At 54.4% G+C, this 21,324-nt stretch overlaps 1 protein-coding gene and 1 pseudogene across 4 annotated transcripts; both read right to left on the bottom strand.

Annotated features, from left to right (window-relative positions):
- Nucleotides 1–36: 36 nt before the first annotated feature.
- Sirt2 (sirtuin 2) lies at nt 37–21,143 on the bottom strand. 4 transcript variants are annotated; one of them, XM_040279604.2, is made up of 16 exons: nt 21,012–21,143; nt 20,181–20,227; nt 16,865–17,021; nt 16,490–16,603; nt 13,949–13,990; nt 13,703–13,809; nt 13,557–13,613; nt 13,227–13,295; nt 4,991–5,120; nt 2,675–2,734; nt 2,389–2,444; nt 2,204–2,280; nt 2,081–2,132; nt 1,051–1,121; nt 884–950; nt 37–767 (listed from the first exon to the last, which is right to left on the bottom strand). In XM_040279604.2, the coding sequence occupies exons 1-16, from the start codon at nt 21,025–21,027 to the stop codon at nt 612–614; spliced, it is 1,278 nt and encodes a 425-aa protein (XP_040135538.2). In that variant the 5' UTR covers nt 21,028–21,143; the 3' UTR covers nt 37–611. The 4 variants fall into 4 exon arrangements, with proteins under 4 accessions (XP_040135538.2, XP_005336454.1, XP_040135541.1 ...); XM_005336397.5 differs by having other exon boundaries at nt 16,865–16,913; nt 21,012–21,142; XM_040279607.2 differs by lacking the exon at nt 20,181–20,227 and having other exon boundaries at nt 16,865–16,913; nt 21,012–21,093.
- Nucleotides 5,048–12,116, bottom strand: LOC144370817 (transmembrane protein 230 pseudogene; annotated as a pseudogene).
- Nucleotides 21,144–21,324: the final 181 nt, after the last annotated feature.

The following is a 21,324-nucleotide window of genomic DNA, read 5'->3' as shown; positions in this document are numbered from 1 at the left end:
ACCCCCAGAAAGGAACACAGACCAGGCAGCTGACGGTTAGTTGGTTTTGGTTTTTTAATTTGTGTCCAAACAAACAACCTCCTCTGCCCATCCCCACGTGGGCAGTGGGTCCCAAGGGGAGGGGGCCCAGCACCTACTTTGGGAGGTGGAGGCAGAGACCCAGGAGCCCTATCAGGCTCAGACCCTCCCCAAACACGGTGGGAGGTGGGAGCGTACTGGGAGGGCCACACCCTGGTCTAGGGTGGGTTGGGTTGGATCTGCTTGGCCACAGGTCACTGAAGCAGTAGAGTGAGGGCCCTTGGCCCCCTTTGGTGACAGAAGTTTGGGGGCACCCCTGGCCTCCTGGGAGCAGTTAGAGGTTAGGGGAGGCTGCTCCTTAGAGGGCGTGGGCTGTTAGGTCAGGCTGCTTAGGCTTTGGCTTTAAGGGGATGTTAGAGATTTGCTGGGATAAAGTGGGGTGTGGCTAGGACCCCAGTTTTAGGAGGGAGTCGTTAGGAGACTGGGGGGTGTACGGCTCTCCCCAGAGAAGAGCTGCGAGTTAGAGGGGCCAGTGCTGGTTGGGGCTCCGCTGTCCCGGAGGGTCTGGGTGTCCTGCCTGCGAGTCGGGGCTGTCACTGGGGCTTTTCCGGCTCTGCGGTCCTGGCCCCCTCCTTGGCAGGAGGTGGGGACCTCCTGGGGGAAGCTACGGTGTTGGGGTTGGGGGCCCCCGACCCAGACTGGGCATCGATGCTGGCGTGCTCCTTCCGAACGAGGTCCTCCAGCTCTTTCTGCAGGGCAGAGTTGGCAGAAGTCAGAGGTCACATGCCAGAGGGTCAGGGGACGCGTGGGTTGGGTGGGGTCCAAGGACTGGGAGCAGATGGGCTGGGGTCCCCCAGCCACTCACCTTCCATCCGAGGAGGTCAGCGAGGGCCAGGCAGCCCTGGTCGCAGTCACCCAGCCAGGCCACGTCCCTGCAGGGCGGGCAGCACGGTCAGCGGTGGCGAGGCCAAGGCCTCTGCTGGTTCTTGTGGGTCCCTGGGCCTCTGCCTCCCCCCCGCACTGTCCCCTCACCTGTAGGCCTTCTTGGAGTCGAAGTCCATGCCTCTTCCCAGGCCCATCATCATGCCCAGGAAGGGGTCGGTCTGCAGGGGAGGGGAGACTCAGCGCACAGCCCCGGGGCCAGGTGCCTGGGCCGTGTCCCAGCTCTGGGATTTGGGTCAAGTGACTGGGCCTCTCTGGGCCTTATCTGTCTGGTAGGGACAGTCCTGGCACCCTGGGAGGGCTGCAGCGCCACACACCCTGCCCTGCCCGCAGGCGCTGCCGCCACGGATTCAACTGACTGGGTCAAAAAAGGTTTTTAAAAACTGCGTCTCCACCGGACGCGTCCAGTCCCATTTTCTTGTCATCGTTCCCTAAACAATAGCCCGACAGCAGCGCTCCCCAGCGCCCACACGGTGACGTGTTCTAAGACACCTGAGAGGGCGGAAAGCGCCCAGGGACGCGTGCAGGCACACCCTCACCACTCCACACGAGGACTCGGCCTCCTTGGATGCTGGTAACCCAGGGCGTCACCAGATGTGCTGGGGACAACTGTCCATGCTGGGAACAGCATGGAGCCCACGGGATGCTTACTCAGGCCTGGCAGCTGCGTCCCCTGTCAGTCAGGGCGACACCCCTCCCCGGGAGGGCACGAGGCCCAGCTGGGGTTCCCCGAAGGCAGCAGCTGCCGGAGCGAGGCCACCCCAGGAAACAGCTGGGAGGAGGGGCAGCCCCGCCTGTGCTGGCCTGTCGCCACAGTCGCAGGCCCTGGGCCTGACTCTTGGGTCCCAGAAGCACTTCACTCCTCTTTTGTGGCTTTAGCAGGTTTGAGGTGGGCTCTGTCACTTGCTTGAAAGGGTCCGAGTGACCCGCGCCCTGTGGAGTCGGGGCAGCCTGGAACGTGGCCGCTCCAGTTCTTGACTCCTGGGTCCGAGCTGAGCAGCCCCAAGGCCTGGGACTCCCCAGCTGGAATTCTCTCGGGGACCTGTCCCCTCCTTCTCAGAAAGCCGGCGGGAGGGAGCCCGCAGCGGGGAGGAGGGGAGGAAGGGCGACCGCGACCCACCTGGCCCGTCTTCTCCTTGTTGATGAGCAGGCGCGGGGTGGAGAGGGGCGCCCTGGGGGCGGAGGGGTGGTCAGGCTCTGTCCCGGCCGTCCCGGCCGTCCCCCCTCCTGACGTCCCACCTACTTGCTGACGAGGGAGGCGAAGGGCTGCACCTGCAGCGAGGTGCCCATGATGATGAGCAGGTCCACCTTCAGGAAGTCCTGCGCAGTGAGTGGCAGTGAGCTGGCCTCTGCTCCTCCCGCAGCAGGCCCCACGGGTGGCTGGGAAGTGACCTTCCCCGCCCAGGGGAGCAGGGGGGGGACACTTACTGACTGCATGCACGAGAAGAACCGCGCCGGGAGGTTCTCGCCAAAAAAAATGATGTCTGAGGTGGAGACAGATGGACGGACACAGAGACAGGAGGACACAGGGACACGGAGACAGAGAAAATAGGCAGGAGCCCCACCCCGAGGCTGGGGGTGGAGTCGGGGAGTAGCGGGACGGCAGGGGGACAGAACCCCAGTCTTCCCAGGACGGGTGGGGGCACTGGTGGGGAGCAGGAGTGGCCGGGGCTGGGGCGGGCAGGCGGGGCAGGCTCCCTGGCCTCGGGCTCACCAGGTTTCACCACACTCTGGCACTTCTCGCACCGTGGAGTCACCTCCGTGAAGAGCTTCTCTGGCGGGAGGGACAGGAGGAGAGGGACATGAGACCTGGCAGGGGCTGGCCGCAGCCCCCTGCCCCTCCTCACGGCAGCACGAACACACACATTCAGAGCAGGGTTCTGATGGCTGTCACCTCGGCCATGGGGACCCTCCTGGGACGGCTGCCCTGCTCAGAAAAGACTCCCCTGTTAGAGAAGGTCCCTGTCACCCCCAGGCGTCCAGGGGCGGCCCCGCACCACTGCCCACAGCTACCGAGTGAAAACCCCGACACGGGAGCAGACACGGTCCCCCAGTGCCCGCCCGGGGAACTGGAGTGGGGCTCTCCCAGGGAGTCTTGGAGGACAGCCCTACGTCCCCCCTGGGTCACAAAGGCCGGGTGACCCCTAAGCCTGGTGGCAGCAGGGACAGGGAAGGACAGGCACATGATCCCGGGATGGGACAGAACCTTAGGGCCAGCTGTTGCCCATTCTCTGTGACAGACCCCCGTCCCAGCCCTGTGACAATCACCCTTTTGCTGTTTATGATTAGGAAACAGGAAAGCACTTCTGTCCCCTGCACCCCACACACTGGATGTGTTTGTTCAACTATTCACTTGTTCATCCCACACTCGTTCAGAGCAGGGTTTCCATGGTGGCACTGGGTCTCCTTCTGCACCGACACACGCTGTTTGTGGGTGATGCAAAAGATCCCGTAGCGAGACATAAAGGGGGTGCTGTGCATTGTGTGTCGCCCCAGCTGCGTGCCCAGGGGCAGTCGACTGTCATCTGCTCAGAAAGGCCATCCCCAGTGGCTCTGCCACAACTGCACCGCTGTCCTGATGTGCTGTGGACACCGAGGCTCTGTTAGGTCAGCATAGAGAGAACCAGAAATGGCTTCCACAGCCGGACAGTGGCTTCCCTGTCCACAATGATGTCAGACATAGGCTTGCCCTGGCCTTCAAGATGTGTGGACTGTCATTATTTTTCCTGGACCCTGTCCCACATGAACAGGGATGACAGCCCCAGCGAGCCTGCGGTCTGTCCCCTCGCACCAGCCCCAGCCCTATCCCTCCAGGCCTGCCCCCAGCCTCCTGCGCCATGGATTCTGCTTGTGCATCCACTATGGCAGTCAAAGAAAGCTACCAGGTAGCTGTGCGACTTAGATTAATAAAACATTTAACAACATCAGAAGTTCAAAGCTGGGTGTGGTGGCACTTGCCGGAACCCTCAGCAGCCTGGGAGCTGGGGCAGGAGGGTCACAAATTTGAGGCCAGCCCGGGCCACTGAATGAGAACCCCTCTCCGTACAAAAATAAGAAGGGTGGGGCGCAGCTCAGTGGGGAGGGCTTGTGAGGCACACGTGAAACCCTGGGTTCCATCCCCAGAAACGCAAGAATTAAAAAATAGGAATTCACCTTTTGGGCTGGGGTTGTGCTGAGTGGCAGAGCGCTTCCCTAGCATGTGTGAGGCACTGGGTTCAGTTTTCAGCACAGCATAAAAATAATGGTCCAAAAAAAAATAAATAATAGTCCATCAACAACTGAAAAAAAAAAAAATCCACCTGTAATCAGCTATTCAGGAGGTTAAGGCAGGAGGATCCAAGTTTGAGGCCAGACTGGGCAACTTAGCAAGACCTTGTCTCAAAATTTTTACAAAAGGGCTGGGGATGCAGTGGCACAGGCCTGTAATCCCAATGACTTGGGAGGCTGAAGCAGGAGGATCACAAGTTTGAGGCCAGCCTCAGCAACTTAGCGAGACCCTGTCTCAAAATAAAAAATGAAAAGACTGGGGATGTGGCTCAGTGGTAAAGCACCCCTGGGTGCAATCCCTACTATGCCCCCCACCAAAAATTTTAGTTCCTCGGTTCCACTAGTCGCACTTCAAGGGCTCAGCAGCTGTGTGTACAAGTGGCTGTCTTTGAGTATGGTCACAGCAGGTGTCCCTCATCTCACAGCGTTCTGTTGGACAGTGCTGTTCCCAGGTGCAGCTGAATTTGCCTCCATGGGCCTTTCATGTAGGATGGGGACACAGAGCTAGGGTTTTGTGACCGCACAGAACAGGCCATGTGACCGCTTAAGGACCATCTCTGTGTGACCGAATCTGCTCTGGAGCCGCGTGCACCATGGCCTGGCTGTACAGTTGCCACCTCCCCCATCCCCCCAGGGCTGGGATCATCTGCTGAAAGAGCCGAAGCGCGGAGCAGGACAGAACAGCTGCCCACGACGCGGAGACCCTGTTCCTGCACTAGGAGTGGCCAGGCGGGCACCTGGCGGCGGAGCTCTGGCGCCTCACCTTTCATCCAGCTCAGCGGGTACTCGCGCCTGCACACGGGGCTGATGCAGTGGGAGGTGTAGAAGGTGCCGTGGGCCTCCACCAGGTCCTCGGGCTCCAGCCCTGCCACGCGCTCCAGGGTGTCTATGTTCTGGAAAGAGACGGCGGGGACATGAGCCAGGGAGCAAGTGGAACGTGGGCACAGGCCCGGAGAGGGAGAAGCCAGCAGCAGGCGTGTCTGGAAACTGTCCCGTTCGGCCAGTGGGGCCACCAAAGGGTCAACAGTTGGGGTGGCAAGCCAGACGTGGGCTACTCAGGAGACCGAGGCAGGAGGACCACGAGTTTGAGGGAAACCTGGGCAACTTAGCGAGGCCCCGTCTCAAAAGCAAAGCAACAAAAATTCAAAATAGTCAGAGGACAGGGGTTGGGGGGTGGTGGGATGACAACTCCAAAGGCCACACCCCCAGCTTCCACTAGCTCATAGGACATTTTTCTGCAAATTCAGGCCACTCTGCTTCTGTTTTTCAGTAATTTGGTTAAGAGATCCAGGCACTGTACTGATTTTTGCCAGAAGTTTGTTGAAATAAACGTGTGAATCTCAAATGTCTGTTGGAGACGGAGCCTCCTCAGATGTGGCATCCTGTGTAGTACCCAACCTGGACATCCGTACATGGTGGCTGGGCCACACACCGACATCAATAAATGAATCAAGAGGACTTACTTGGTTTGAAACACAATGATTTCCTACTTGGCAGGCATTATGGTCCGTTTCATAGATGACATGTTAACCTATATTTTTTTAAGGCATCTTTGTATGCAACTGGCCAGAATGTTCTCTCATTTTTCTTGAAACGACCCACCCCAGTTCCCATTGACAACTGCTGTTGAGGCAGGTGCTGATGAAGGCCACCAGCAGATGTGACACAGGGGTGGCTGAACTTAGAAGGTCTCTCAGACTCTGTAAACACTGGAGAGGGTTCCTTTCAAGGGCAGATGGCCCGACTCCCCTCTCAGCTCCCTGCAGTGGTCAGCTTGTCCCCATAACATGAGACAGGAGCACTGTTCCCAGACCCCTGGCGTGTCTTCGCCCCACGCTGTAACAGAAATTCTGCTTTTGCCTTTGGTAACTGACTCAGTCTACTGTCTGAGTCCTAGTGAGTGAGTACACTGTGTGCTTACAAATATCTAATTAACAGATCCAAGAGTCACAGCAGCCACCCCTTATTCGTGGGGGGGATGTTCCTGGACCCAGAAGATGACTGAAATTTTGGATGGTGTCAAATCCTGTAAATACAGATGCTTTTTAACTTATGATGAAGCTGTGTCCTGATAAGTCTGTCATACAGTGAAAATAACCTAGGTGGAGAGGGCACTGTGTACCCTGCTGGACGTCACAGCTGCACCCAGGCTCTGTACAGCACTGGTCATTGCCTTCCATGAGCATGAGGCTGCCCAGGAGCTGTGGCTTGCGATGGCTTGCTACTGCCGCCCAGCATCACAGCTTTGCCACACAGAACCAGAATTAATTTGTCTTTCCATGTTTTATGTCCTTGTGTCTCTCTGCATCATAACTCTGACATTTGGGGTCTGTTAACAAATAAAATAAGGGTTACATGAACCTGATAATCAAGATGACTGAGTGACTAACGGGAAGGTAGCATATACCATGTGGATATGCTAGATAAAGGGATGATGAAGGTTCTGGGCAGGGTGGAGCAGCACAGCTTAGAATCTCATCATGCTACTCAGTGGAAAACTGACAAACTGTTTATTTTTGGAAATTTCCATTTCACATTTTTGGACTGAAGTTGAAGGCAGGTAACCTAAACCACAGAAAGCAAAACTGAAAATAAAGGAGCACAACTACACCTCAGTACCTATGTGCTGTTCCTCCACAGCGCTTTTGATAGAGAAAGAAATTAACAAAAGGAACGAGGCTGACCTGTAGGTACTCATATGATCTCTCCAGAAAAACAAAGCTGTGTGTTTAGGATGTGGAAACACAGTCATGTGCCCCTTAGAGACAGGAATATGTTTTGAGAAATGCATTATTAAGTGATCATGGAGTGTACTTGCGTAAACTAGGATAGCTATAATGTCGCTATACTATAATGTCACTAAGGCTATGTGACCTTTTGGGGAGGGCGCTGGGGCTGAGCCCAGGGTTCACGTGTAATGAGCATGTGCTCTACTACTGAGCTACACCCCCAGCCCTTTTTCTTTTCTCTTTCCTTCCCTCCTCCTTCCTTCCTTCCCTCCCTCCTTTCTTTTTCAGGGTCTTGCTATGTGGCCAGGCCACCACACCCAGCCAGGCAATATAATCTTTTTTTTTTTTCCCAATTACAATTTTGGGGGGGGTACTGGGGATTGAATTCAGGGGCATTCGACCACTGAGCCCCATCCCCAGCCCTACTTTGTATTTATTTAGAGACAGGGGCTCACTAAGTTGCTCAGCACCTGGCTTTTGCTGAGGCTGGCTTTGAACTCGTGATCCTCCTGCCTCAGCCTCCAGAGCTGCTGGGCTGACAGGCGAGCGCCACCGTGCCCGGCTCCGGCACAGTCTCACAGGGAGTAGCCAGCGCATGAGCTGCCATTGCCACCTCCGGGAATGTTCATTCCTCTGAGAGATTTGACAATAAGCCCGATCCTTCACAGCGCTCCCCCACACTGAACGAAGTTTAGATTAAGGAGGGTGGAGTGGGGGCTGGGGGCTCTCCCCAACTGTGAGGTTTGTATTTAAATCTGAAAATAGGGTGAAGTGCTTGCAGAAGGAGACTCAGCCTGGGGGTACAGCTCAAGTGTCTGCTGACATACTCCCCCCACACCTAACCCCGACACACCGGCTGCAAATACTGAGGGGGGGTGCTCTACCACTGAATACATTCCTAGCCCTTTTTTTTTTTTTTTCTTGAGACAGGGGGCTGGGGTTGTAGCTCAGCGGCAGAGCACTCACCTAGCACAGGTGAGGCACGGGGTTTGATCCTTAGCACCACATAAAGATAAAGATATTGTGTCCACCTACAACTAAAAAATACACACACACAAACTGAGACAGGGTTTTGCTAACTTGTCCAAGTTGGCTTCAAGCTTGCGACACTATCTCAGCCTCCTGGTTAGCGGGATCCCAGGCATGCCTCGTGGCCTGCTATCATCTTTGCTTTTTAGCTAGACTGTTTACCATTTGTGCTTGATTATTGATATGATCTTAGGATCACCTGGCTATCATGCACATTCTAGATATCTTTATTTCCTTTTCCTCATTTTCTGCCTTTTTTTGGAAGTGTAGTTTTTCTTATTCCACTTCATTTCTTTTGCTGGCTTAGTTGCTATAACTGTTTTGTTATTTTAGTGGTTGCTTTGAGGGGGGGTGGGGGATGGCAAATGGTGGCCTCCTGACAAAATCCAGCCAGCCACTGGCTTCTGTATGGTTGTGAGCTAAGAATGGCCTTTTACATTTTTAAATGTGTGGTTTTTTTTTTTTTTTTAAATCAGGATAATGATGGTACAGGACAAGTGAAATTTATAAAAAAGTTCAAGTTCCAGGCTCCATACATCAAGCTGCACTGGGGTGCAGTGAGGCCCCCTCATCTCCACGTTGCCTGGGGCTGCCTTTACTCCACAACGGCAGAGTCCAGCCAGACCATCATATTTGGAGACAGGGTCTTGCTAAGGTGCCCAGGCTGCCCTTGAACTTGTGATCCTTCTGCTGCAGCAACCTGAGTTGTGAAGAATCAGCTTTTAAACAGCATGAAGCTGCTATGTGGGTGTGGACACAGAAGGTTCTTCCAGACAAGGGCCCAGTGGAACAAACCAAATACGGAGCTTCAAGCCCAGCGTGAACACGGCGTATAATTCACGAGGCCTCGAAGCTGTTTGCTGTGGAGATCACGGTGGCTTGAATGAAGGCGACAACTGTCCTAATGTGTGAATGGCACTTGCGCCTTGAGCTAAATATAGCCTTGCACATAGCTCCCAAAAGTGCTGCGTCATCACAATTCAGAAGGAGTCAAAGATGGCGTGTTCCAGAAAACTGGGTCAGTGACTCAAATAGGGACTGAGGTGGAAGAGGAGGACTACAGGAAGCATTTCATGCAGCATGAGAGTGGAACATTTTTTCCCCACTCTTGATATATTTTATATAATTAACCATTTAAAATCTCTATATGGAGTTAGATCTGTGCATTAAATATCATAGGCAGGAAGCTGGGCACAGTGTGTTTCCTGTAGTCCTAGCTACTAGGGAGGCTGAGGCAGGAGGATGGATTAGCCTAGGATTAGAGGCCAGTCTGGGCAACATAGCAGGACCCCATCTCAAGTAAATACATAGTTAATTAGATTTTAAATTACAGGGAGCAGGTGGGTGCCTGTGAATCTCACACCGACCACACATACTTATGTGGGCATCCTGGTGACAAGAGCCCTCAGTGCTGCGGCTCAGACTAAGAGCTGGGTTTTGCCCTTAAAGTGCCATCAGTGGCTACGCTGAGTGGCCCTCACACATGACTTTATGGAGGCCTCAGTTTCTCCTCCTGTTGGATGAGTAACTCCAGCCACACCAGCTGCTCTGGCCAGGATCTTCCTGCTCAAACCCAGGCTCCGTGGCCAGCTGTCCCTGCACCTGTCCCAGCTCTAATCCCTCATGCCTCCAGTCCCCCAGCCACCCACCCGCCTTCCCCTCTAGGAAGAGGCAGCAGGCACGCGGCTCAGAACTGGCGGGTGGCCCTGACTCTCCTCCTTCCCTGGCACAGACAATCAGGAAGCACCTTCACAACCTCCATACCCACCCCCTTCCCGTGCCCCCAGGCTGGCCTCGCTCTCTCCTCCTGCTTGGTCTCTGCGGCTCCTCTGCAGACCCAAGACCCGTGATCTACCCTTGTCACCTCCCTGACTCACTCCTCCTCCTCCCCTCAGGGCTCACTCAGTCCCGCTTCTTGGGGTTCTTTGTGCACTAAACGCAGCCCCCCTCGGGACCTCGGCCCCTCCCTTTGCCTGGAACCTCTTCCCTGGTAACCCCAAGGCTCCTTCACAGGTTTTGCTTAAATGTCCCCTTCTCCTGGCGCCCTGTTGACAACAGCACCTCCACCACCAACCTCCTGATTCTCCTGATTCTTCTCCCTTTCTAAATGTGCCCCTGAGACCTGTCACCATCTGACACACTAGGTCTGTGACTTCTCCATCTTGTCCTTGTGACCTCCCCTACAACACGAGAGTATCAGTGGAGAGAGGCAGAAATGACTGCTCTGGTTGCTGGCACTGGGTTGGCACCAGTGAACACCCTTAGAGAGCGCTTGGCTCATGCTGGGTGCAGGGGCACATGCCTGTAATCCCAGTGACTAGGAAGGCTGAGGCAGGAGGATTGTAAGTTTGAGGCCAGTCTCGACAACTTAGGGAGGCCTGGTTTCAAAATAAAAAATAAAAAGGACTGGTGATGTAGCCAGTGGTAAAGTACCTTTGGGTTCAATCCCCAGTACCAGAAAGAAAAAGAAAACAAGCTCTTGGCTTCAAGTCAGTTCTTAGTATCATGTCCTGTGAGTAAATCATGTCCTCAGAGAGTCCTGGACTCTCTGAGTCAGGTCTGTCCTAGGCTTGGACAGCTCCTGGAAGGAGGAAGTTGTGCCTTCCTGCTGCCACCACAGCCCCCATCTACTTCATTTGAGCAATTTGGACCCCACTTTTAAGCATTCGTGCTCCCCCTGGTGGCAGTTTTTAAGACTGCAGGTGCCAAACTGGGTGCTGGAAGATGCCTACACCCATTTATTTATTATCTTGTTGTGCTGGGAATCAAACCAGGACCTGGCACCTACTAGGCAAGGGCTCTGCCACCCAGCTGTGTGTCTCCAGCCTTTTGAAACTTATTATTATTCTGACATTTTAATTTCTTTTAAATATAATTGACTTTTTTCAAGCAAAGAAACAGAATCAACTGGTCCTCCGGGGATCTAAGTCTTGAGATCTTCAGCAGAATGACCCTACAGTACCAGGTGCTAGAAATAAGGTTAGACACCCTAAATAGCAACCACTTATCTTCATTTTTCAATAGAGAACAGCCCAATGTCCAGTTTTTAAAGGCCTGTCATATAGAACATCTTGATCTACAAAGGACAGAACCACCCAAATCATATGCAGGCTGAGGCAGGAGGATCGCGAGTTCAAAGTCAGCCTTAGCAAGACCAGAGCTGGCCCAGGATTGGGTATCAGAGATGGTGCTTATACTTTGAAAACTTACTCTGAGGCTCAAAAAATTCCTGGTTTCTGACACTAAGAAACAAAGTAAAAAATATTTCAAATGGATCCTCACTAATGTAATTTTACAGAGGTCTTCCACCAGAAGTTTTGGTAGAGTTAAGAGTAGGGGATAAGAGCTTTTGATACTTTAAAAATAAATTACTTAGTAACTAAGAAATTAAACATACCACACTCTACCATTTGCTACAATAACAAGTTGACAAAGAAGATTATTTAAAAGAAATGCTCAATCTAAAGAGGAGGGAATGGTAACACTTTCCACTACAGAATAACCTCCTGGCTTTCCTAATTAACATTGCCATTCTTCCATGATACAAATTCATCTGGAAAAACCTGTTGAGTTTTGCCAAGGCCAGATGAAAACACAGTGTTTCCTAATTAGCTAAGGAAGCTCAGTGAACATTTTTGGGACGGACCCACAAACTCTGGCCACTGTTTTGTCAAACATCTGCAAACTGCATCATTCCTCAGCCCTTAGCCATAGTTTCTGTTCAATATCTCAAAGCTGGGTTCAATTCCACTGTGACTTGTCTCAGGGCTGAAGTGAGTGTCAGTCATCAAAGTCTGGAATGTCATCATAGGAGTAACCCGGTAGCTTTTAGGTGCACAGTAGGCAGTGCACAGATGGTAAAGTCCTGGCAGGAACACCAGAATGCCAATGATCAGGACAGGAACGCGGTCTACCCCCCTCCCGGCTTTTGCTAATGTAGCCTGACAGCAGGAGGCAGCCTCTGATAATGAGAAAGGCGCCAATCAAAAATAGCACAGTGGCAAATGCAGTGGCCTTTAAGGGACCTCAGGAGGGCTTTTCTTAAACTGAAGGTCAGTGTGGCCATCATCTGGCTGGAGAGCCTTGAGCGTTTCACTTTACTACGGGGATTCCAGTAGCCAGATTAGACGGTCAGAGCACACGGAAAAACAGCTACCGTCCAAGCACCCGCCAAGACTGGGGCTGGCAGGGACCCCGCCCGCGGCTACCAGCTGAAGTGTCCCAGGCCTCATGGCACAGCTCCAACCTAACTGCTGCCCCAGTGAGAACCAGCCTGCCCCCGGAAGTTCTGAACTTGTGATCCTCCTACCTCAGCCTCCCAAACTGCTGGGATTAAGGCCTGTGCCACCACACCTGACCATGACACTGCTTGTATTCAAGTGTTATATCTCTGGTTTACAATTTGGTGCTCTGAGGTATGGGTTAGCGTGTGTGCACGCTGCTATAATACATCATGCGATTCCAAAACGCACTGATTAAACAAAGATAGAGGCACAGATATATGTGACTGGGTAAGACTCCACAAATCTCGCGGAGTAATCAGAAGGCCACAGTGTGAGCCACCCTTGCCAAGCACCCTGGCACGAGGAGGCCCTGGGTTAAGCCTCTGACCTGTGCACACCATGGCACATTTGATGCCATACTTATGATTATGCAAATGAATAAAAAGTACCACTTCCTTAAGGTAAAATGTCCACCTGAAAACTGTCACAGTGATCTTGCCAGCTCTAATCACTTCGGTGTCATCTGCTGGAAAGCTCTTAAAACAAATAGGAGCAGGCATGGTGGCGCATACCTGTGATCCCAACAGCTCGGGAGGCTGAGGCAGGAGGATCAAAGTCAGCCTTAGCAACTTAGTGAGACCCTAAGCAATTTGGAGACCCTGTCTCTAAGTGCCTCTGGGCTCAATCCCTAGTAACAAAATCAATAAATAAAAGCCAATAGGAACTCTGGGCCGTCCATGGTGTCTGGGCCGTCCCCTTAGGTGGGGGCCCTTTAGCAGCAGGCACAGGATGACCTGACAGGAATTCACGGCTCCTCACCACACACCTGAGAGGGTGAGGCTGTTCTGGAGCCCATTTTCTGAAGGGGAAACCGAGGCTGAGAGGAAGCGACTCACGGTAGGTCATGTGGCAGGGGAGCAGAGTGGCCCCACATCTGGCTGAGTTGCCCCCAAGCTCTTAGCACACAGCACGGCCCCCCAGGCGCCCGCCCTCCCGCCTCCCCTGCCCTCCCGCCTACCTGGGTGTAGCAGCGCAGGAGCAGCCCCTTCTCCTTCATCAGGCGAATGAAGTAGTGACAGATGGTCGGCTGGAGGGGGTGAGGACAGGCTGCTGTGACGTCCACGCGCACTGCCCCCTGGGAACCGTCTAGCACTCGGAGCCCCGCACCAGCCCCTTTCCCAGATGAGGAAGTGGACGTCCCGCGGTGGGGAGGTGGCAGCCAGGCAGGCTGCCCCGCAGGCCAGGTACTTGAGGACTTTATAAAGTTTGGCTGCAGGGCCCTGGAGAGGGCTTCTCCTTGTCCCCTCTCGCCCACCCCCCCCCCGCCCCCTGCAGGTAAAGATCTCACCTTGAATTGCCCAGGATAGAGTTCCTTGGCAAGGGCAAAGAAGGGTTCTGGATGTTTCTGTGGGCGAGACAGGAAGAGGGCCGACGCCCCAGGTGAGACGAGTGGGAACCAGGCAACCCCTCCCGTCCCTCATGACAGACGGATACCTTAAAGTAGCCAATCTCAAAGATGGCCTCCGGGTAGGGCAGATGGTATTTCTCCAGGTTGGCGTAGAGGCCGGTGGATGGAGAGCGGAAGTCGGGGATGCCCGCAGCTGGGGGAGGAGGGACGGAGACGGTCAGTGATTCCAGCCCCACCTATGCCCTCCCAGGCGGGGCTCAGAGGGCCCTCCCCAGCCCCCGGGGGGTGCTCCACCATTTCTGGGGCAGCGGCTGGGGAAAGGGGGCACTCACCTGTGGAGATTCCGGCTCCCACCAAACAGATGACCCTGCGACCTGCAGGACAGGAGTTTAAGGTCACTTGACACGGTTTGCTCAGCCACCTAGGCCCTGACCCCGCCTCCCCGTGCCAGGCACCACTTCAGATGCACGATGGTCTTCGCAGCCATCTCCAGGGGACAGTGTTGGCTCCGTCATGTCAGAATCAAGGAAACCAAGGTTCAGATTGGGGGACACAGTCACCAGGAAGAAGAGTCGGCAAGGGGCCAAAGAATGCACTGTCTGAGGGGCTGGGGCTGGGCTCAGGGGCAGAGCGCTCGCCTGGCATGTGGGAGGCCCTGGGTTCGATCCTCAGCACCACATGCAAATAAATAAAAATACTGTGTTCATCTACAACTAAGAAAATATTTTTTTTAAAAAAAGGAATGCACTGTTGGAAATGATACCAATTTGGGAAGACTTGGGAAGACTGAGAAGGCTGTGGGTGTGGTGGGGGGCGAGGTCCCTGGAAAGAGATGCATTTTAATATAAGCCTCCCACCCGGGGAAAAGCCCCAGCCTAGCCTGCTCAAGGCCTAAGTTCCACCCCAGCATGGCAAACTCTGACAACGGCTCATCTTCTGAACACAACCTTGGATGACCTTGTACTTCTAGCACATTCTATAGACTCTTTCATATCCTTTCCTCTGAAGGCAAACACACATCAGTCACTTGAAACTTGGTCAAGTTGAGGTGAAGTCTAAGGATCTGCCATCTCAGCCACACTCCCGAAGTTGAGGGCGGAGACAGGCTTGAGGTCATGGCTGTCCCATCCCCTGGTGGCTGTGGGGTCTTACACTGCTCCTATTACTACCCCAGGATTCAGCTTTCTCCTCTGTAAATCAGCATAATTACAGTACTAATCGCAGGCTGCTCAGAGAATGAATTAATTCACGTAAAGCTTAGATCAGCGCCCGGCACGGGGCAGACACTGCCTATGTGTGACTCGTATTCTTTGAGCCAATTGTACCAAACTTCTCAAGAGCCACAATTTGGATCCTTATAAGCATTTTGCTCCATAATTTTTACCAGTTCTCATAAAAGAAGATGGGAAGATGTGACTGACTGTCCACAAGCACACAGCTGAGCAGAGACATCCCATGGCTGTGTCAGCTAGGGCTGGGGGGACAGCCTGTCACATGGAACCCAAGCACCTGCCCATCCACCGACAGAGATGCAAGTGCAATGCCCTAGGAACTGGGTGCCCTGGGGTGTCCAATCCAAGGGAAGAGAAAAAGGGTAATCCAAGGTCAAGGTCGGCAACAGCCTGGGCCCTCGCTTCGTCTCTGGGATGCCATCCGAGCAGGCCTGGCTGGACCCAGTGGAGGCAGAAACAGGGGGATCATGTACTCTGGTTTCAGGGGACCTGGGATCCAGTCCTGCCAGCTCTTTGATCCTACAATAAGTCAAAACTTTTCAGGGCCGCAGTCTCCTCCTTTGTCCAGATCACTCCTACAGTAATGGCCTCCCCGGTAACTGTGGAGACCCAACGAGAGGCCCTTACAGGGGTAATGATTATTATAGCTAACAGCCACCTGCATGTGCCAATCACTTCAAGACCCAGTGCAGGGGGGCAGAAGACGAAGGCCTTGTGCAGCCACTGTCGGGGTCCTCTCAGGGCCTCCCACACTGGAGGATGGTGTGAGGCAGGCTCGGGACAGCAGGTCTGGGGAGACGGCAGCAGCTGGGGACAGGGAAACTGGAGAAGGCGTTCTCAACAAAAGGCTGTTCAGGACCCTCAAAGGGTCTATTGTTCCCCTGGAGGACGGCTGAGAGCCTGATTTCTCAGACTTTGGTGACTCAACTTACTGCAAGAAATATAAATTTCGTGGTGACCCAGCCAGCACACACTCGCCGAACAAGCTCCCTGTAACAACCACAGCGGACCCTTCCATGCTAGGTTCCAGGCCTCCAAGCAAAAGTCTCAATTTGTTCAGCGCCACCCCTAACCCCGTGAAGTGTAATTATTTACCCTCATTCTAGGAAAGGGACTGGCCAATCAGAGACCCAGAGCTTGATTCAGGTTGTGACCCATCTTGGGCCAATGGGAGTCAGTCTCTGGTGTTTTGCCTCAACCGATGGAAGTGTAGGTTCTTTGAGTAGCAGCAGCTGCTAACCTGGCGGAGTCTGCATCTAGAGCTGCGGGGAGTCACTCACGCCCCCCAGGGGGGGAAAAGCAGCCCCAGAGAGTTGAGACCATGGAAGCACCCAGGTCCAGCCGTGCTCAAGGCTGGGTTCTAGGGTCTGCAGAGTTTTTTGGTTTTGTTTTGTTTTTTGCTTAAGAGCTGGGTTTCTTTCTTTCTTTCATATATATATATATATTAGTTGCTGATGGACTATTTATTTATGGTGCTGAGAACTGAACCAAGTGCCTCACACATGCCAGGCAAGTGCTCTACCACTGAGCCCCAGCCCAGCCCCAAGAACTGGGCTTCTTACTATTTACAAACAAAAGATATAAGTCATTTGTGGTCAGGAATGAGAGAAGTGGCCCAACCAGCAGGGACACGGGACTTACAGCGCTCACTCTGCATGTAGCGGGCCACCCCTTCCAGGGTTAGCTCATCCAGCAGACGCTCCTTTTGGGTGCCCAGGCCCAGGGTCTGGGAGAAGAAGTTCCGCAGGAAATCCACTGGCCAAAAAGAAGAGAGCCAGCGGCTGGTGGGCGTTCAGCCAGGGCATGTAGATGTCCTCAGGGCCCTGAACCAGCCTGGGGTCCCCAATCCTCCCCGCCACTGAAGGCACAGTGCCTGGCCCAGCCAGTGGCCTCCAGACCCTGCTCTGCCCATTTCTACAAACTCCGAATGTCACTCCTGGTGGCCCCAAGGAGTGTTCCTGGACCCTGGTCCTAACTCCACAGCCCGCCCTCCCTGCCCTCCAAGGAGACACTCACTCTCAGCTTCTCCGCCAGCGGCTCCTCCTTCAGGGTCTGAGTCGGAGTCCTGGAAGGGTGGGGTGGGGGTGGCCAAGCCCCAGAAGTGGGTTAGGGAGGGAGGGGTGGGCGTGGCAGCGACACTGGGTTTGAGGGCAGGTTCTGGCTGGGAAGTGGCCTGAAGGAGGGGGAGCAGGAGAGGCCTAGTGCTGGGGCCACCATGAAGTCTGGGACGGGCTGCTGCGGGGCAGGGGCCCCTGGGCCTGCTGCTCCGTGGGCATGACCTCGCGAGGGGCTTTACTTTTCTGGGTCTCAGTGCCTCCTGGTGGAGATGGAGCTCAGGGCTGCCGTGAGGATGGAAGGGGTTGGCACAGGTGAGGCGCCTGCACAGCCCTCACCAGTGGGCGCTCCGGAAATGGAAGTGCTGGCTGCTGCTGTATCACAGGCCTGGCATCCACAGCCTCCCCTATGTCCCTGTCCTGTGGAGTGTGGCCCGCTGCCCCTGCTCACGGAAGTCATTTCCATGGGCAATGCCAGCAGAAGGTTTTGGGTCTACCCCCGGTCCCCCTGCTTGAACCCCTCTCACTGCACTCTCTGGGACTCTGTCCTGGGCCCTCCTGGCTTTCCCTAGGCTACTGCCACATCTATACCAATGTCCTCGCCTCGTCACTGATAATGCCACCTCATCATCAGACCCAGGGTTCCTGAGGCCTCACCCTAGATGACCTCTGCGTCCCTCACTCTGTGTCCCAAATTGGCCTCAGCATCTCCCCCAAACCTGCTCTTCCTCCCAGGCCCCTGGGGCAGATCTCACTGTCTTTAGTCACCCCCACCGCACACCCTTGCCCGCCAGCCACAGCCCGCAGCCCCTGGTCTGTCCACTCAGCCTCCTGAGAGTCTCTCTACTGACCCCTTCTGCCACCCCAGGGCTCTTCCTGGTGCAGACTGTCCTCTCTCCAGGGTCCTTCCCTGGCCTCCTCCTAGACTCCAGGTCTTAGTCTCTGCCTCCAAACTACCCTGACCCTCCAGGTGACGGCTGTCTGGGTCAGCCCAATCCTCCCTGCTTCGGAGGATTCTCTGGTGACTGCAGGCTCGTCATGCCACTGCAAACACATCCACAGTCCCCGTGATGTCAGTTCCAAAGGGGCCGGGACTTGGTTTGTTCACCACTGAATGCCTGGTGCTGAGAGCACAGCAGAGCAGGGTCTCTGGAACCATCCACCATTGAATGCAAGCCTGTTCTGTGCGAGGCCAGGGCTGTACCCTGCCGCGGATCTACAAATCCACAGCTCGACTAACTCAGTCTTCAGCTTTAGAGCCCTCAGATAATGCATCTTCCTGGCCACTCGCTATTCTGGTTCCAAGTTTTTGGAATAAGAACCTCCCTTCAAAACATATTTAAAAATAATTATCACTTTCTTTTTTTCAGTGCTGGGGATGGAACCTGGGACCTTGCTAGGCAAGTCCTCTACTGCTCGGCCTCAGCCCCAGCCCCTTCATCGCTTTTTAAGATTGCACAACCTTTGCAAAAACTCTGACCATTAGAAAACACATAACCTGGGCGGTTGCCTTTTGATTTCCCTGCCCCCCACCCCCACCCCCCCACGCCCGCCTTGATATAATCACTACTGGGAGCTCAATGGTAATTGCTTTTCTCTGCATATAGAAACTATTTTTGCAGAAACCGGTCCTATCGTGGTGCAAGGCTGCATCTGGCATTTTCCATGGAACAGCAGACCATGCAGCCACCTCATCCTTTCAGCAGCTACACAGCATGGCATTGTACAGATGAACCATAGTTCATTTTAGGTGTCTCCTGGCAGCCATTTAGGCTGCTTCCAATCTCGCCCTATTGTGGACAATGCGTGATTTACATCCTCGCATCTCTGTGGACTGAGGATCCCTTCTTACCACGAGACCTTGTGCTTTGGCAGTGGTTGTGCTGTGGGGGCCCGGCGAGGGGGATGCCAAGGCTGACAGGAGGCTGTCACACTCTTGGCACGGCTCTGCTGTGCCTCTGTGGGGTACTGAAGTCCCAGCCTCTGCACTGCCTATATTTGAAGCGTGCTCTCAGGGTCTGGCTGGGCTGGCATTCTTTCAGGCTGCAGACAGTGAGGCTCTGTGGTGGGGGGTCGGACATGGGACCTTCCCAGTAGGGGGGCCTGAGATGCTGGTGGGTGCCTTCGAGCATCTGTGAAGAGGCCAGTCTGTCTGTCCTGCAGCATCTAGAGGGCAGTGTGCCCAGGGCCATGAGATTATGGGTTTGAAATCCTTCCCTGTTTCTCTACCAAGGGACAGAAGACAAGTTACTCAACAGTTCTGCCTTTTTCCTACCTGGAAAAAGGCCTTACTCCTCATAGGGATACTGGGAAGATTAAAACGAGATGATGCATGAAAGCATTAATCAGAGTGCCCAGCTGGAGTAAGTAGTCAATACGTGCTGCCCACGGCTATCATTAGCTGACCACCTCCAGCTCCCCAATTTCCCACCAAGCACATCCCACTCTTTCCTGCTCCCAGGTCTTTCTATGAGCTGTACCCTCTGTGCGGGACACCACTTCCCACTGTTGCTAAGAAATTCAAGCCACGCATGGTGGTACACGCCTGTAATCCCAGCGGCTTGGGAGGCTCCTTGACAGGAGGATCATGAGTTCAAAGCCAGTCTCAGCAACTTAGCAAACTTAGAGAGGCCCTAAGCAACTCAGTGAGACCCCGTCTCTAAATAAAATATTAAAAAAAGGCTCAGTAGATATGCGCTCTGGCATCCAATCCCTGGTACTAAAATAAATAAATAAATAAATAAATAAAAATTGAAATCCACTCTTCGCTTGTTACATTGTGACTATGTATCGCTCTGAATCCTAGACCAGCCTGTGGGTTCCTCCAGAAAAGAGCCTCTTTTGGAACCTTCTGTGACCTACAAAGTTTGCTCTGGGCTCCCAAAGTGTCCAGCTACTTTCATAATCACCTTGTAGAATCACTTTCTTGTCATTTATCCATGAGATCTGCGAGTTTAGGAACCAAATTGGATTTGTCTACTAGATGAGTAAAAAAGGAGGTTCAAAAGAGACTGGGGTACGGGGGTGGGGGGGTGGGTGCACTAAAGAAAAAGTAAAGTTTGGAGGGAAGTCCTAGGGTTGAGACACACACTTTTTTTTTCCTGACAATCCCCAGAAGCCACCAGTTCCCAGGAAGCTGTACCAGTTGGGGAGAGGGATTGGGATAATGAGCTGAGGGCCCAGGGGTCACTGTCTCCCCCTCTGCCACCTCCCAGGGGGTTTGGGATGTGGGAACAAGTCCATCTTTCTCCTTCCCTCCACCCTTTCCCCCATCTCACCTGAGCCTCCTGCACCTTCCCTGCCTGGTTCTCCAGAGGGTCAGAGGCTGGGGAGGAGGGGGAGCAGAGGTGGTTACAGTGGGGGGAATGGTTAAGGGGGAAGGAAGGGGTTCAAAGTGGCAGTGGCTGGGACAAGAAGACCCACCAACCTAGTTATGCTGGAATCAGGGGTGGCGGTAAACGTGGAGTAGAGGGAGGGAGGGGATGGGGTGTAGAGGGCTGGTTAGAGAGGGGCCAAGAGGCCAAGGAGGAGAAGGTTTAGGAGAAGAGGGAGGAGGAAGTAGGGGTGCTGAAGGAAGACGCAGGGGAGTTAGGAAGGCCACCGTGTGAGCGCCTGAGCAGGGAGGAGTCAGTTTCAAGGCAGTGAAAAGTTTGGCGAGGAAGAGAGACCAGAAGGGATACCTTGGCTAGGAAACGGGTTTGGGAGAGAGGCGCAGTGTAGGTTTAGGAGAGGCACCGGAACTGAAGGGGAGGGGGGGGGAACACCAGGCACCCTAACCCTACAGCTGCCCCATCACCAGGTACCCTTAGCAACCGGGACCGCGGCAACATACTGTCCTTGGTAACGGGGTCCCCGTCAACCAAGGGGCGAGAAACACGCGATAGTAGTAACTCGACAAACGGGTGGACGAAGCGGACCCTTAAAACTTCGCGACCCAGGAGTCCACCAACCTCGTAACGTGGACCACCTAGCAACGGCCATCGGAATCCCACTCCCCTCGAGCAGCCCCTGTCTCCCGTCCCACCGCGTCTGCCCTCGGGCCCCGGGGCCTGCAGCCCTCAGCCAGGCCCCGGCGCGGCCCGACCCTCCCACCGGGGCCCCCGACTCACGGTCCGGCTCGGCCATGGGCGCGGGGCGGGGGCCCTCGGGGCTGTCACCGACTGCTCTGTCCCGTGACGGCACCGGAAATAGGAGGGGCAGGGATGCGACAGAGAACTACAATTCCCAGGAGGTATCGCGGCAGCATGCGCGCTGTCGCGTGGCGCGCTCCGCTCTTGAAAAAGGAAGACGCGCGAGAACCGGACTACGAGTCCCAGAGGGCCTGGCAGTCGGCAGCCATGTTGGTAAAGGGCGTCCGGAAAATGTGTGGTCGGCTAGAGAGCTTAGTCCCTCTGACTACTCTGATTGGTCACAGCACGGCAA

This window comes from Ictidomys tridecemlineatus, chromosome 15, assembly GCF_052094955.1.
Source record: "Ictidomys tridecemlineatus isolate mIctTri1 chromosome 15, mIctTri1.hap1, whole genome shotgun sequence".
Classification (NCBI taxonomy): Eukaryota; Metazoa; Chordata; class Mammalia; order Rodentia; family Sciuridae; genus Ictidomys; species Ictidomys tridecemlineatus.
The sequence above is the reverse complement of the archived record's forward strand: the minus strand, read 5'-3'. Positions and strand labels throughout refer to the sequence as shown.

What these genes read in the sequence shown, in the direction of transcription:
- Sirt2 (XM_040279604.2), bottom strand. An exon ending in TCTATCCTGGGCAATTCAAG is followed by an intron (nt 13,296 to 13,556) that starts GTGAGATCTTTA and finishes CACCCCCTCCAG; the next exon opens with CCGACCATCTGTCACTACTT. An exon ending in CTGACCTCCTCGGATGGAAG is followed by an intron (nt 768 to 883) that starts GTGAGTGGCTGG and finishes TCTGCCCTGCAG; the next exon opens with AAAGAGCTGGAGGACCTCGT.